Source organism: Podarcis cretensis (assembly GCF_951804945.1).
Source record: "Podarcis cretensis genome assembly, chromosome: 6".
NCBI classification, from domain to species: domain Eukaryota; kingdom Metazoa; phylum Chordata; class Lepidosauria; order Squamata; family Lacertidae; genus Podarcis; species Podarcis cretensis.
The window spans coordinates 74,512,546-74,527,727 of NC_137175.1; the positions used below are offsets into that span (position 1 = coordinate 74,512,546).

The window sequence follows — 15,182 nt, forward strand, 5'->3', positions numbered from 1 at the left end:
ACCCAGTTCTACGTGGTGAAATTTCTTTTGGAAACCTGGACCCAATTTCTGCAGAGCTCTCGGAAGGCAAAAACATTTGGTTGAATCCAAAGGCTTTGCTCACTGAAAGATCCCTTTTGCTCTTAGAAGACTTTTTCTGTGAACTGAAATGCCTTCTATCCACTGAATGGACAGATTCTGATTATAGTACTTAAAAGAAAACAGAGGTTGCAAACTAACTTTATTCCATTTTATTTTAAAAACGCATTGTTTCACATAATGTATAGTCATTATAAAATCAGTTTAATGCGAATAACTGCCCAATAAAAAAAATCCTACCAAGAAGATATTTTTTCCAGGGATAACACAGGCATTGTTCACAAATGTATTTACCTAGGAAATGCATATTATACGGATAATCTTATTTCCAAGAATAAGACTGGGTATAATTTGAAACAAAACAAATAGCTTGGCTCAAAAACAATCCCCTTTAATAAAAGGCTTGCAAAGGGCTTTATCTTCTACAATATTATGAACAGAAACCTCATGTAAACAAAGTTATTTAAATAACTATTAAAGATGCATTGTACATTAAATACTGCAAGCAAACCGTATAGTATTCTGGTCATTACTGTATGTAGCAAAACTGACTATTAATGAACTGCTATACATCAAAAGTAGAAAATCCAGACTGGGTATTTGAAGATCTCATCCTCAAAATGAGTGCTTATGCTTCATCACCAGCAATGTACGTTTGTTTCCTGGTGTTAGAAAATGCCATCAAATATCCCAAGGTAAAGCTTAATTTCGTCATCATCAGAAAGCTGTTGCCTAGTAAAATGAAAGCACCCAAGAAACATTTTGGTTTACTATATCAAACCTTGTAAGATCAGATTATTTTATCTGCAGCACAATATATAGTGCTATTAAACCAAACTCTTGTGTTAGAATACAATTATTTGCATAGAAAGCTCAAGAAAGTTACTTGCAATCTTATGACCTTTCTGAAATATCTATCTAGATACAATTATGCAGACTGCAGACCAAGCTCAGACAGTACCTTCACAAATAATTTTCATTACCTGCGGTCAGCCTCTTCTGTCATTTTCTTCCTTCTGATAAGAAAGTCCTCCTTTCCGGTAACTTGGCAAGAACCTGAGGTTGTAGTCAACCATACAGGTTTCGGTTTTTGTGGGAGATTATATTCTTCTCGAAAGCCAAACTGTAATGCAAAAATCACAAGAAGAAATGTGGATTTCAAAGCAAGTGGCCCTATCATTCCAAAAGTGTAATTTACACAAGGAATATCACCTACATTTTATTGTCCTATTGTGGGTATTATTCAGAATGCCAGGTTAAAGAATTTACAAGCACAGTTTTTAAGATTATATAAGATTAGGTTTAAGACACAATGTGTTTGTGCTAGCAAACAAGTGATTCCAAGCAACAATCATTAGTCTGTTGGAAGCATGATAAGCTGATACGGAATATTGCTCTGTGTAAACATGGGTCAAAGCCAGGGTGGTCTGAGATGTTTTGCTACTCTAGAAAAAACATTTTGATCAGACACACACAAAATATGCATGTCAACATACATACAATGAGCAGATAATTAGAAAGCGAGATGATCAGATATCTACTTTCACTTACAGTATTTTTATTGCCATATTCAGCAAGTGGTTTCACACTTGATGGTGGAGTTAATGACGGAGAGGTGGATTTTGGCAGGCAGATATCAGGTTTCTCTTTAAATATGGAAAAACTAAAAAAGAACCCAAAGCAAAATTAAATGTTTGGAAATGAAACCAGAAAATGAGAGTTTATATAGTTTTAAAGTGTGGCAAGACACTGGTAAAATGAGTCATGCCATCCTTTTAGGGCACTTTTATTTTGAGCATAGAAAATATGCATATTCTGGGCAGATGTAGAAAACATAGACATTCTTTTTATATTTACCCATATTTAGGACATTTCTTCAAAGAGCTTATTTACAAAAGAGCCCCAGTTCACTGAGAAGATACAGTTTTCATGGACTACAACAGCATGTGCTGGTCCTCAGCTCAGCCGAAATAGATAAATGTAAGACCACAGTTGAATGGGCAACCTACATGGTAGGTTCCATGTGTTGCCCTGTAAAAGTACCTCTCATGTCTCTCTGGACACTTGCATGCCGAATCTTTCTCTAAAGCACAGAACTAGCTGTACAAAAATGTTCCACACCCACACACCCTTTTCCATAGCAATTATCCTCTACAACAGGGGTGGCTAACCTGTGGCCAACCCTTCAGGTGTTGCTAGGCCCAGCCACCATGGCCATTGGTCAGGGATGGTGGGAGCTGCAGCCCAGCAATATCTGGAAGGCCACAGGTTAGCCACCCCTGATATAGAATGGTGTGCGTGCTCTAGGAATGTTTGGTTCTGAAAGGCGCTTTCCTCACATATTCATACAGAGATGTGAATTTAAATTCTGGGCTTAGATAACAAATCTCAGTGACCGCCAGTCCCCTTAAGTGACTGTGGGAACTGGTGCTCACTGGGCCTACTTGAGGTGTTTTAAATGCTTTCTCTCACATGCCAGGCTGCTGGCGAAGGGCTTGAACAGAAAGCCCTCCCAGATGGGAGCAATCAAGTTTCCTGAGCCAGGCCTTGTAAGATCAGTCCAGAACATCAGGTGGAGTTGGCAAAATATTGGCCTGAGGAGTATCTTTGGTTAGGCAGCTGTACAGAAGGGCGCAAATAGAGACAGAAGCAGAGCATCCAAAACCAGTACCAGTCCTACCCAGCACATCATTGTTCCACTAAGGGCAAGCCTCACACTGTTAAGTGCCCTCCAGTAGAGTCCATTTCAAATGAAGGCATGCAGGCGAATGAGAAGCCTTGAGCTGCTGGCACACCAATGCAGAACAGGATTCAGATTCCTCTCTGAATCACTGATTTTAATTGCAGTCTAAGGATCAAGAGCCCAGAAACATGTCTTTGTCCTCAGGGAGGTCAGCAAATTGTTCCCCTTTGGGCTGTGTTTGGAGTGAAGACTGCTGGTGTTCTCTTCATTGAAGACACTTAGGTTTAACAGCATAATATACTGCTACTTAAAAGCATTCCCATCTTTATTAATTCAATGTATATTTTCTCCCAGAACTGTTTCACTCTTCCACACTTTCTTCCACAAAGAAGATTTTAAAATATACGTTCAGAAAGAAATCAGAAATTTTCCTGCTAGGGATATTAGTGCAAGAGATTAAAAAAGAAGACCGTAGAATAGTATACTATGCAGTGGCAGCAGCAAGGGTAGTACTAGCCCAAAAGTGGAAACAGCAGGAAATACCAACGGTGGAGGAGTGGAGATCTAAGCTGTTGGACTACGCAGAGCTGGATAAATTAACAGGGAAAATTAGGTATGTAAGAGACCAAGTGTTCATCAAGGATTGGGGAAAGTACGTGGATTATCTGGAATGTATTAGTGAGGGACAAACAACGCTAAAGGGATTCAGAGACGCACTGTGAAAGACTATGAGTTATTGTTTAAAGCAAATAGGAGACAGAGATAGGCACAATGACAATATAAGCAGAGAAACGTGTGAATTTGATTACTGCTTCGAATGATTTATGGACAAGCTGAAGGAAGTCTTGAAAGGGATGGATATGTAATAATGTCAATGGGAAAATTATAAGTTTATGTATTTCTTATTTACTTTTTTCTGTAATTCTTCTTTTTCTTTATTTTCTGTATTCTGACTTTTCTATACATGTGTTAGTTTTTACTTTCTTTTATGGAATCAATTAATAAAAAGAATGATGAAAAAAAAAAAGACAAGACAAGAAAAAAAAAAAGCATTCCCATCATTGAACTCCGCACATTGCAGAGTCCATTTCCTTCTCTCCAGAATCAGATGGGTTTAAACAAGGCAGACCCTTAGTTCTCCCGCCTGTTAGGATCTGGGCTTCTCCAAATCTTAAAAGGCATTACCCTGTTAGGACTTTTTACTAGGAGCAAGAAGGAGTAAAAAAATGTATTGAGCAGTCCTATGTATTTGAGAAAATACTATACAGACACAGCTACATTACGTAAGAAACTATTGCACAGCATCACTTTGCAAAGTTTTCTGAATCAATAAAAATGTGTTTCCTCATTATTCAGGGTTTTCCATTTTAGTGCCCTTAATCCAAAATTCTTGTAACAGTTTGCAGGCAATGATAAATATATTAGGATTGGCTCTGCCACTGCACCTGGATGGCGCCAACCTGCCTCTCTTAGCCAGGTAAGCAATGCCACTTTGCCCTGCCAGCTGCTGCTGGATTGTGTGTATGCACTATTGGCACCAGCTTACACATACCTTTTTAAAAGTGCACCAGGAGATTTGCTTTGTGCAGTTTGGTTCTGGGTGTTCTGGAAGCATGTATTTATAGATCCCAGATGAGTAGATTCTAAAACATAAAAACAACCCAAAACAACTTTCAAGTGGAAAGCAAACATAAGTGAAGCACGATCTTAAGCTTTTACTACTCCAAACAAAAGCAAATTAATCAGATATACAAAGCTGCTTCTTTAGTTATATTTTGCAAACAAAATGGGACCAATTTCCCGTGGATTTTTATCTAAAAATTCAAGAGATGAAAAGAGGAAGCATTACTAGCAACTGGCAAAGCAATCCCAAACCCCATATACTGGAGTCCGACTGCCACTCCACTGAAATAACACTCGTGGATATCTCAGTGAGTGATCGACCACTGATGCTTATTGCAGAGGCCAGCATCAAGTCCTGAAACGGACCTAATTCAAGAGGGGAGCTTGGATCCACTGGGTTCAGAGAAACCCTTGGGCCAGCCCTCCCCTTGCCATCAATCTGGAACTAGCAAAACTAAATTTCCTTCCTATTGGAACGAATAGATGAGTGTCAAAAACTGTGCAGGGAAGAAATGTAAGTCTGCCCCCCATCATCTCCTACCCTGGCTGGCATAAGCCAACAGAGCTTTGGAAGTAGCATCAATTTACCACTCCCCCATCCATTTATTATAGTGTCATACAGACTAAGTACTACAGCTTAAGTTCTGATATTCATCTTGAATATCATGAGCAAATTATGGTACCTTTCAAAAGCTACGTTCTGCACTTTTATTTCTCTCCCCCCCAACAAAAGCCAGTTGGCACCCCTTTGTATCTTTTGTATAGTATGGGTGGGCTCGGATACTCCCCCCCCCCCAGATGCCAATGATATGAATTCTACGCATGCAGTGATAATGGTTATTTTATACATAACTGTTTGTTACATGCAGCTGCTTTACCTGAAGTCTTAGTTTTCTCCATATCAGTACAAAATGTGCTGGCGTCCACAAGGCTACTGTCATCGTAATCGCCCCAAATCTCATCTAACTCAAAGTTTACACTGAAAGGTTCTGAAAACAAAGAGCTGCTTTTATCTGCATCAGTCAAGTTATTATTTACTGAAGATTCTTTGAAATTTTCATGTGAAGGCATTGTCCAACAGCTCTTTTCATTCCAACTTGCAGGTTGCTTGCTTACAACGAAACCTATAATTGAGCATAATAAAAATACAGGTGAGAGAGTAAAATGATTTCTCACAAAGGGTTTAAAAAGCTAGAGAATTTGTTAAATTTATACAAGAAGGCATGTGTCAACACTATTTTAGGGAATAGGTACACAGCAATAGGAATGTTTTTTAGGTCTGAGCTGCTTAATCCCATACTCATTATAAAATATATTCTAACTGCATTTGGATTACACAGGCTGCAAAAATTATTGCCAACTACTGATCCTAAAAATTCAAAACCATAAGGATAATCAAGAGACTGACTTTGAAATCAAGAGAGTTCTAGCATAATCAAATATATCATTTAGTCTCAGAATTCTACAAAAGCAAGAATGAGCTAGGAACCAATTGACAACCAGGACAAAGATATCCCAATATTACCTAAATGTCACCCATCGAAAAGAAAAAGCTACAAGGAAATCTCAAGCTGTCAGAAAATGAAAAGCGAAACAAAACAGAGAAGTTTCAGCCAAAGGTAAGACATTTAAGTCACATTGATTGCAACTGAAATAATTTCTTCATTTGAAACCTCTGGTATTTTAAAACGCTTAACTTTCATTGGATTGAATCCTAGAATCCATTTACAACTTACCAGACTCTTTGGAACCATCAGATTCCAGTGGTAAACTTTCCTGGAGAACAGGATCATTCCTTTCTTCCAGCAGCGGGGACCCTGAATGTTGTACATACCTTTATAAAAGCAGGCAAAATCACAGGAAAGGTGTAAATTAAATCTTATTTATATAGAAAATATACATTGTGTTTGTTGATATTAAAATGAACAAGTAAACTGGGTGACAGACTATTTTTATGGCAGTACAGTACCTTGGTAATCTTGGAAGCAAAGATTTAGGAGTATAAGCAAATTGTTTAAGATCCACATTTTGAGATTTATTTGGCATCTGCATCTAAAATACAGGGAGAGATCATTACAATGGACATATATGATAGCATGGGTTTGGTTTATGTATGTACAAATAAACCTAGAAAATGAATACTTCTGACACCTTGTCAGGAATAGGAAAGTCATATATGAACAACATTATTTTTCCCCACTTTATGAGAGGTGTTTTTTATATGGTTGAGAAGGTGTATAATTTTTTTAGGGGAGAAAACGAATTAAATGAACAAATTTAGTCAGCAGAAGCTTGGAACTATGCAAGCATGTCAACAAGCCCGGGCTGGCTGTAATCTATAGTTTGTTAACCATATTTCATTCCCTGTTATCAATTGTCCAAGTCATTCTCCTGCAAGGAAGGGAAGAGCAATTCCTCATTCCTATGTGTAACTCTGCAAAGGAGGATGAATGAATGGCAGTCCTACAGTGGTAGAACTATTCAGCTTTGAAACCTGAAGAAAGGTGGTGGGAATCATCCTGAAGTTGCTAACATATGGTCGAAAAGTCTTCACTCTGTCCAAGTTTTAAATCTACCGAGTTCCAATAAAAGTATGTTAACACAGATATATTGTGTACCGTCTTTATTTGCAAATCAGGCAGCCAAACAATGTGTGACACTTGCATTCCAATCTTTAAGCTGTTCCATGATGAATAATTATTCCAGTCTTACAGCCTGATCCTAAATCAATTTTGCATGGAAATATATCCCAATGATTACAAATTATCTGAGAAAACTTACTTGAAAATAGGTCTTACTGCTATTTACAATAAAAGTTACTTTCAAAAATGTTTGCTGGGATAGTTCCCATTAACAAAGTTGTCTTTCATCTTTTCTGGGCACCTTCTTAATCAATGCATATAGCTTTTCCTCTCTGCCAATTTCAGAGCAAATGTTTGACAGTAGTAACCATATTACTAATAAAAATGTTAACTGGAAATAGACAGACATTCTGTTAACAAAGTGCAAGCAAAAGTATTTCCGCATCTGTGCACCTTTAATCGTTTGGCTGGGGGAATGGCAGATTCTGTGTTTCTGTTCCTCAAATCAGCGAGATATGAAGAAAACTTTGAATCTTTCCTCATCTCATATTTCTGTGAAACTCCAATTTTACCTTGAAAAAAAGATAAGTCTACATGTTTTGTGTCTACTTTCTATTTGCAGTCAATTAAAATTTTTATGCCATACAACGTTAGGAAGACAACATGGTAAGTTACAAAAATTTAAAAATATTCTTTGGTAATTCTGTATCTGAACAACCAAGACTGAACCTTTCTCTGTTTCTAAAGAACAAAGTTGCATTGTTCTGCTGCATTTTCTCTATCAGGAAGCCATTCGTAAATCATGTTTTGCCCTTGTGTAATTTCACACCCAAGTTTCCTATAAATGTACATCCCATATTTTTTATTTGGCTAATAGTCTTTGATTACCAAGATCTATGTTACCTGTACAGATGGAAACACTGAATGGCAGTGAGGTCAGGGCTGCACAGGTGGACTAAAGAGGCACTGATAGGAGTACCATATTGGTTCCACCGGAGTCTTCAGAGCACCCCCCCCCCATAGCATCCTGGTGTGCAGCATTGCTCCACCCACTACTGTGTAATGCTAAGCCAGGGATCTTTGTTTATTTCTCCCATGTGCAAGTGAGGAGCCGGGTGCAAAACAGCCCAACTCAGCTTGGCTACAATAAACCATTAATTACCGAAATGTGCCACTTGGACCTATATGTTCGTCAAGAAACCTATTTCTTTCCAGTTAAGTAAATCTGCATTATCCAATCTAAGGAATTATCACCGTTCTGCTATGGTCGCACATTAATGCATTTATTCTGTAGTCCAGAACATCTACAGAGGGCTAGTTTGGGGACAGGATGTATAGACAGTCTTGTGGCTAAATGTTGATTGCGGGTGGGCCACGCTGCTGGGATCCTGCTCTCCTCTATATATGGTGCCAACATAGAAGTCACAGCAAATTACAGAAGCCACGGGAAAGGAATGTGTCCTGAAGCGCTTCTTGAAGATACAAAGGAGCCCTCCTGCTCTTTATCCCAGTAGGCAGTTGACAGCTCTTGATTTTGTGACTGCTCTGCGGTGAATTTAATCCCAGCAGCGAAGGTGAAGTAATTCACCAAGTGATCTTTTGAGTGCTAGGCTGGCTGCATTTCAGACCTGCTTTCTCAATGCCATGCATTGCGGCAGTTTACCAAGAGGGGGAAGGCAAGGCAGTGGAAGCTCAGCACAGTGTTGCCTCAGTGGCGGGTTGCAGCAGTGGGAGCATCAGATTGGCTCTGCCGCTGCACCTGCACCACGCCAGGTTCCCAGTCTTGTCCTTCCCGCTCTTGGGTAAATCACAGTGATGAGCAGCATTAGGGGTCAACAACACAGCCTCAACCCCACCACAGAATAGCTCATGCTGGGATAAGAAGAAGAGAAACGACTCTCCAGAAGTCCCTATAAATATCACTCTAATATATATTTATGTTTTTAAAAAACCAAAGGCATATATTTTGTAAAAAAAAAAGTTATTCGTTTTATAAAAGCAGTATAAATTGCATATGATGCATATCCATTGTACCCTCATCCCTTGTTTTGCAGTGACGTTCGTTCTAGAAGAACTTGTGAGACAATCTCCACATCCTTTCCTGTGTGTGCAGCCCCACATGTGATATTACCTCCAGCAAACCCACGTTCTAGGCTCATAAAAGTGTTCAGATGTGTGCAGAGTAGTGCACATTTCAATGCTCACATCAAAGGCTGGATCCTCCTCCCTTTCGCAGGTAAAGGTCGCCAAAAAATGGATGAAACTTACAGCAGTCATGTCCACATATTTCCTTATTTTTGCAGTGATGGTTGCATTTCCTATTCCTGTCCTTCATGCTGAGGTTCCCTTGGCTACGTGGGCCTCCTAAAGTAATAAATACCTATTTTAAAATATTGATTATGTTGTTCATTAGGGGACATATGGCAGGGGGGTGGAACTTGGTTGATTTTGAGAGCATACATTATCCAAGTGATATTAGACATAATTTGAAAACGTGAACATGTAGAACAGTTGTTATGTACTTATCATGGAGAATTGTCGGTTGTCCTGTCAGTCAATTGCCTAAGAGGGTAGGCAATTCCAGAGGTAGTTAACCTATATTGCATGTTTGCTATCACTTAAAGTGAATTGTGAGTCTACCCTTAATATTTGCTCCTATACTATTTTAAAGTTTAATGTCATTGAAGAAAAGCTATAAAAGCCATAGAGCATGAATATTCTATTTATCGCAACTCAGTGGCAATAAATGTCCCACTGCAGTGATTGAGCCTTTCACTAGAAAAGCTGTTCCTAATCCCAACTGCCTGTAAATAAATGCCATTTAAAATTAACAGGATGTACTTTCAAACAAGTACATTCAGAAATGGGGTGCCATTAAGTATGTTACTTTAAGTCTATTTCATTTATTCATCAATTTAACCCCACCTCTTAAAACAAAGAGGGGCTCGGCTTATAATAATTAAAAGCAAAAGTGTTAAGTTGTGGGTTGACATAGCAGACGACACAGCGATTTCTCCAAGTAGCTCTTTATTTTGTAAGCTGGAATAGAACTGACTGCAAACAGCTCAGCCGGCCTGCTTTTATAGGCAGCCGGCTGTCAACATTGTAGCAACAACAGCCCAGCGTTTCCCGCCTAAAATAACTGACGTGGACCTGAGTGAAAACTATCTACCGACCTGAGTGAAAACTATATACAGTATCCCCCTGCTGGCCCAGGGTAAAACTTCACTACATAACACCCCTCCCCACCGAGATAAGGCGTTAGTTACAATCGTAATGGTTTCCTTATATACAGCACTACGCGTAATGGTTCAATTAGGCATAAAAGCATATCGGTTACATTTCCTATACTTAGACCAACAGTGATACATGTCCAACAACATAGTCCTTTAAATAAGTTGGGCGCTTGGAAACTCTGCCAGACCGCCGGGGACTGGTAGCCAAGTCCAGAGGGCCACACAGTTCTTGCTGAGGCTGTGGTGCAACCCTAGGTGGCGTTGGAACCAACTCTCCTGGATCCGCTGCTGTGGGTGGAGCCTCCGCAAGTGGAGTGGTCTGAGTCTGTGGTAAGTCTGGCAGACCCCCTGAAGCGGCTTGGTTCGGCTCCACGCTGGCAGTTTGCGAGGGAGGTGTAGGTGGAGCCTCGCCATCTGTACGTGTCTCTTCTTGAGCCGCAAGCGCAGTTGGGGGCACCACGGTAGTGTCCAAGTCCCCAAACCTGCGCCTAAGCTGGTCTATGTGCCGGCGCCACAAGCGTCCGTCTTCAAGTGCCACCTGGTACGAGCGAAGTCCAGTGACTCCCACTACTGTGGCTGGCACCCAAGGAATGTCCCCCACATAGTTCCGGGCAAAGACCTGGTTTCCTGGGACAAATGACCGTGGCGCGTGGGCACAGCCTGGGGGTTCAGCCACGGCAAAGTCCGGGTATAGCCGGTCGAGCGGTGACCTGAGGCGGCGGCCCATAAGCAGTTCAGCAGGACTCCGCCCTGTGGCCGCATGAGGGGTGATGTGTTGCACGAACAAGTATTCGGCGACCCGCTCATGCCAGTCTCCCCGGTCCAGGCGCGCCAGTGCCTCTTTTGCCGAGCGCACCATTCTTTCCGCTTGCCCGTTGCTGGATGGATGAAAGGGTGCCGTTAGGGCATGACGGATGCCCAGTCCCAAAAGATACCGCTCAAACGTGCCTGACGTGAACTGCGGTCCGTTGTCAGAGACAAGGACATCAGGACATCCATGCGTTGCAAACAGGCCTCGCAGTACCCGGATGACGGCTTCGGTAGTGGTGGAGGGCATCAGGGCGACCTCCAGCCATTTGGAATAGGCGTCCACCACTACCATAAAGGTCCGGCCGTGAAAGGGGCCAGCCAGATCGATGTGCACCCTCGACCAGGGTGTCTTTGGCGTCTCCCAGGTGTGTCCCTTAGCTGCCGGTGGTGCAGGCCTCGACTCTTGGCACGCTTGACAGGCGGACACCCAGGCAGTGATGGCATCGTCCATATTAGGCCACCAGACGTAACACCGAGCCAACGCCTTCATTTTGACAATTCCCGGGGGGCCAATGTGCAGAGCCTCCTGGACGCGCTGACGGAGTCCCTGGGGAATCACGACGCGGTCTCCCCACAGCAGACAGCCGCGATGAGCTGAGAGTTCATGTTGTCTGGATGCGAAGGGCTGGAACTCCGATGCAAAAGGCCCTTGTGGCCACCCCCTCCACACCCAGTTGAGCACCCGGCTGATGGTGCGATCCTGGGCAGACGCGAAGGCCACAGTGGCAGCCGATACAGGCGCTGCCGGAAGATCCTCAATCAGAAGGAGCGATGAAGCTGGAGCCGGGTCTTCCACAAATGCTGGAAGAGGGCAACGGCTGAGGGCGTCGGCATGGCCCATCGATTTCCCGGGGCGATGGATGAGCCGGTAGTGGTAGGCAGCCAGGAAAACAGTCCATCGCAGCATGCGTGGCGAGAGGACCGGTGGAGTTGGACGATCACCGGCGAGGAGGCCCAGGAGTGGCTTGTGGTCAGTGATGAGGTCAAAAGTCCTGCCATAGAGGTATTCATGGAACCTCTTCACTCCAGCCACAAGTGCCAGTGCCTCCTTGTCGAGCTGGCTGTAATTCCGTTCCGTCGGAGATAGCGTCCTGGAAAAGTAGGCGAGCGGTGCTTCTCTTCCGTCTGGAAAACGGTGACTAAGGACAGCACCGATGCCAAAAGGTGAGGCGTCGCAGGCAAGGACCAGCGGCCTGGATTCACTGTACTGTACCAGCACACTGTCTGATGAAAGGAGAGCCTTGACCGCGTTGAAGGCCGCCGTCTCCCGATGACCCCAGGCCCAAGGCGTCTTTGTGCTAAGGAGTCAGTGAAGAGGCTCAGCCACTGTGGCTTTATGGGGCAGGAACATGTTATAAAAGTTCAGCAGCCCCAGGAACGCCTGCAACTCCGTCTTGTTCTTTGGGGTGGGGGGCCTGCTGGATAGCGCGGATCTTGGATGTGGTCGGGTGAAGGCCGGAGGCATCGATAAGATAGCCCAGGAACTCTACCTGTGGAACGGCGATCTGGCACTTTTCCCTCTTTACCTTGAGCCCAGCCTCTTGGAACCTGGTCAGCACGGCACGGAGGCGCTCGAACAGCTGCTGGTGTGAGTCTGCAGACACCAAGACGTCATCAAAATATGGTACCACGCCCGGAAGCCCTTGCAGGAGACGCTCCATAAGGCTTTGGAAGATGCCAGGAGCCACACTCACCCCGAACTGCAACCGGCGGCAACGGAATGCCCCCCAGTGGGTGACGATCGTCTGGGCTTCAGCAGTGGCATCATCGACGGGCAGTTGTTGATAGGCTTGGGCAAGGTCCAGCTTAGCGAAGACCTTACCCTCACCCAGGGAATGCAGCAGGTGTTGGACAACAGGAACCGGATAAGCGTGCTGCTGAAGTGCCTTGTTGATCGTGCACTTGTAGTCAGCGCAGATTCTCACTGACCCATCTGGCTTGACAGGCGTGACGATGGGGGTTTCCCACTTGGCGTGGTCAACCGGCTCCAAAACTCCTTGGGCGATCAGTTTGTCCAGTTGTTCGTCCACCTTAGCCTTGAGAGCAAAGGGAACCCGGCGTGGCTTTAGCTTGATGGGGGCGACTTGTGGATCAAGGCTAAAGGAGATGGGCGTACCTGTATATTGCCCCAAGGTGCCGTCGAAAACCTCGGCAAAGTCTTTGACCAGACCCTCAGTCTCTGCGTTAGAGATGCAGTTGATGCCGGTGACTTCCAGGCCGAGGGCATCAAACCAGTCTAGCCCTAGGAGGCTTGGCCGCTGACCTTCGACCACCACCAACCAGAGCAGGCCCGAAAAATCCTTGAAGGCAATCCGGAACCGGCCAACGCCTACCACGGGAGTGTCGTTTCCCTGGTAGTCTCTCAGGTGTACGCGGTGAGAGTCGAGTTGCCTTTTGGACACTCTGGGTACCAGTCTTTTGATGGTGCTCCATGACACGATGGACAGGGCAGACCCGGTGTCGATCTCCATGTCACATGGAGCTCCTTCAATGAGCACTGTGACGTTCAGCTTGCGTCGCGTAGGCGAGTTGGTTTGGCCAATCGTGGTTCCGGACGGGCAGCGGCAGTTGGTGAGAGCGAAACAACTTTCCTTGGCAGACTGGAGTGAAGACTTGGACTTGCGAGTCGATGAAAGGGGGGGTGTCAGACGGAGCCGATCGGCAGACCTTAGCGATGTGGCCCCTTCTGGAACACTTCCTACAGATGGCGTCTCTGAATCGACACTTGGCACGGGAATGGTTGCCTCCGCAGCTGGCACATTCCGGTTGGCCCTTGGACTTCTGTTGGAACTTCCTGCGCTCCCGCTTTGTCTGGTGCACGTCATCGTCTTCACTGGAGGATGCCTCATCACTGCTGGCCTCTTCATGATGCACCGGAACTGGCTCCCTAGCAAGACGCAGGCTGCTGGACTTGCGGATCTCCTGGGCGGAGCGTTCAGCAGCTTCTGAGGCCACAGCCTCCTCAATGGCTTTCTGTAGCGTGAGGTCTGGCTTGGCGAGGAGACGCCGTTGCAGATGGATGTCCCGGACCCCGCAGACGATTCGATCCATCAGGGCATCGTCTAAGTCTCGGAACTCACAGTGCATTGCAGCCTGTCGCAGGGCGGTGGTGTAGTTGTTGATTGACTCCCCCTCTGCCTGGTTCCGGTGGTAGAACGCATGGCGGGCAGCAATCTTGGACGGCTTTGGTGCGTAGTGGTTGTGGAGCTTCTCTTGGATCGTGTCCCATGGTGTTGCCTGGACTGCTTCAGGCGCAACCAATGCTCGGGCCGTCTCAAACACCTCAGGCCCACAGAGGCTGAGGAATAGGCCCCGCTTCCGATCCTTTGATACTGCTGTCAGCTCGTTGGCTTATTTAAAATGTTTAAGGAGCGACAAACAGAACAACAAAAATCCGGCAATTATACACAAAAAGAAACCTTTCCCAGATATACCCCCCCAATGCCTGCTTAAAGGGTGGTCTTGGCATTTCTTTTTTGATGCTTTTCTTCTTGTCGACTCATCCCAGAGCCTCCGAGCAGCAATCAAAAAGGAACTGCGTCCCCGATTGTTTCTAGTTTCCTGCAAACTTGGAGCAGGTCATCAGTCCCTGCGGATAAGGGCTTTGCCCCAACATCCCTGAAGAAGACTTGGGAGCCAGCATGTTGGTGGAGTGGTTTTATTTATTGAAATATAACCTAAGATCTTCAAATCAACAGCCAACTAAACAGCGAAAGCAGGTGAGTTTATTCATCGTATAAAGGGGGAAGCACCCTCTTGCAAACCCAAGGTATGTTAACTGCTACACACAGTGGCTTCCTGTGTACCCCCCACCTCCATTTGCTAGGGCTGGCTCAAGACATTTTGGCACCGGAGGCAAACCACAAAATGGCACCTCCCCCTCCATACCAGGGAAGAAGGAGTAAGTGAAGACCCGTGTCAGAAACAAGGAGGGTGGGGATAAGATCTACACCAGGATCTGTTGTTCCTGTGGATCCTGCCTCCTGAGATGGTTGCTTCACCTTGCCTCATGGATGGGCTGGTCCTGGGTCAGAGCAGGCTTAAATTGCCAAGGTACAATTGCCAAGATAAGTGATTGGTCACTTATCATTGGTGATCTCCTTGCCCAGCCCCCATAGGGAATCTAGTGGAGTCTGCTTCAGGTAAGGGATGGGGTGTGTGGGACGAATT

General features: G+C 44.6%; 1 protein-coding gene across 8 annotated transcripts in view; it reads right to left on the minus strand.

The window, feature by feature from the left end:
• Positions 1-215: 215 nt before the first annotated feature.
• HFM1 (helicase for meiosis 1) overlaps positions 216-15,182 on the minus strand; it is a 57,957-nt gene continuing 42,990 nt past the window's right edge. For 7 of the 8 annotated variants that reach the window (XM_079981089.1, XM_079981088.1, XM_079981087.1 and 4 more), the window contains exons 31-39: positions 9,235-9,330; positions 7,420-7,538; positions 6,354-6,436; positions 6,121-6,218; positions 5,263-5,508; positions 4,314-4,404; positions 1,630-1,741; positions 1,062-1,201; positions 216-810 (exon numbers count right to left, since the gene is read on the minus strand). In XM_079981089.1, coding sequence (XP_079837215.1) covers positions 747-810; positions 1,062-1,201; positions 1,630-1,741; positions 4,314-4,404; positions 5,263-5,508; positions 6,121-6,218; positions 6,354-6,436; positions 7,420-7,538; positions 9,235-9,330 — 1,049 coding nt within the window. In that variant the 3' untranslated portion in view covers positions 216-746. The remainder of the gene's footprint in view (positions 811-1,061; positions 1,202-1,629; positions 1,742-4,313; positions 4,405-5,262; positions 5,509-6,120; positions 6,219-6,353; positions 6,437-7,419; positions 7,539-9,234; positions 9,331-15,182) is intronic. The other variant, XM_079981090.1, reaches the window with a different exon arrangement.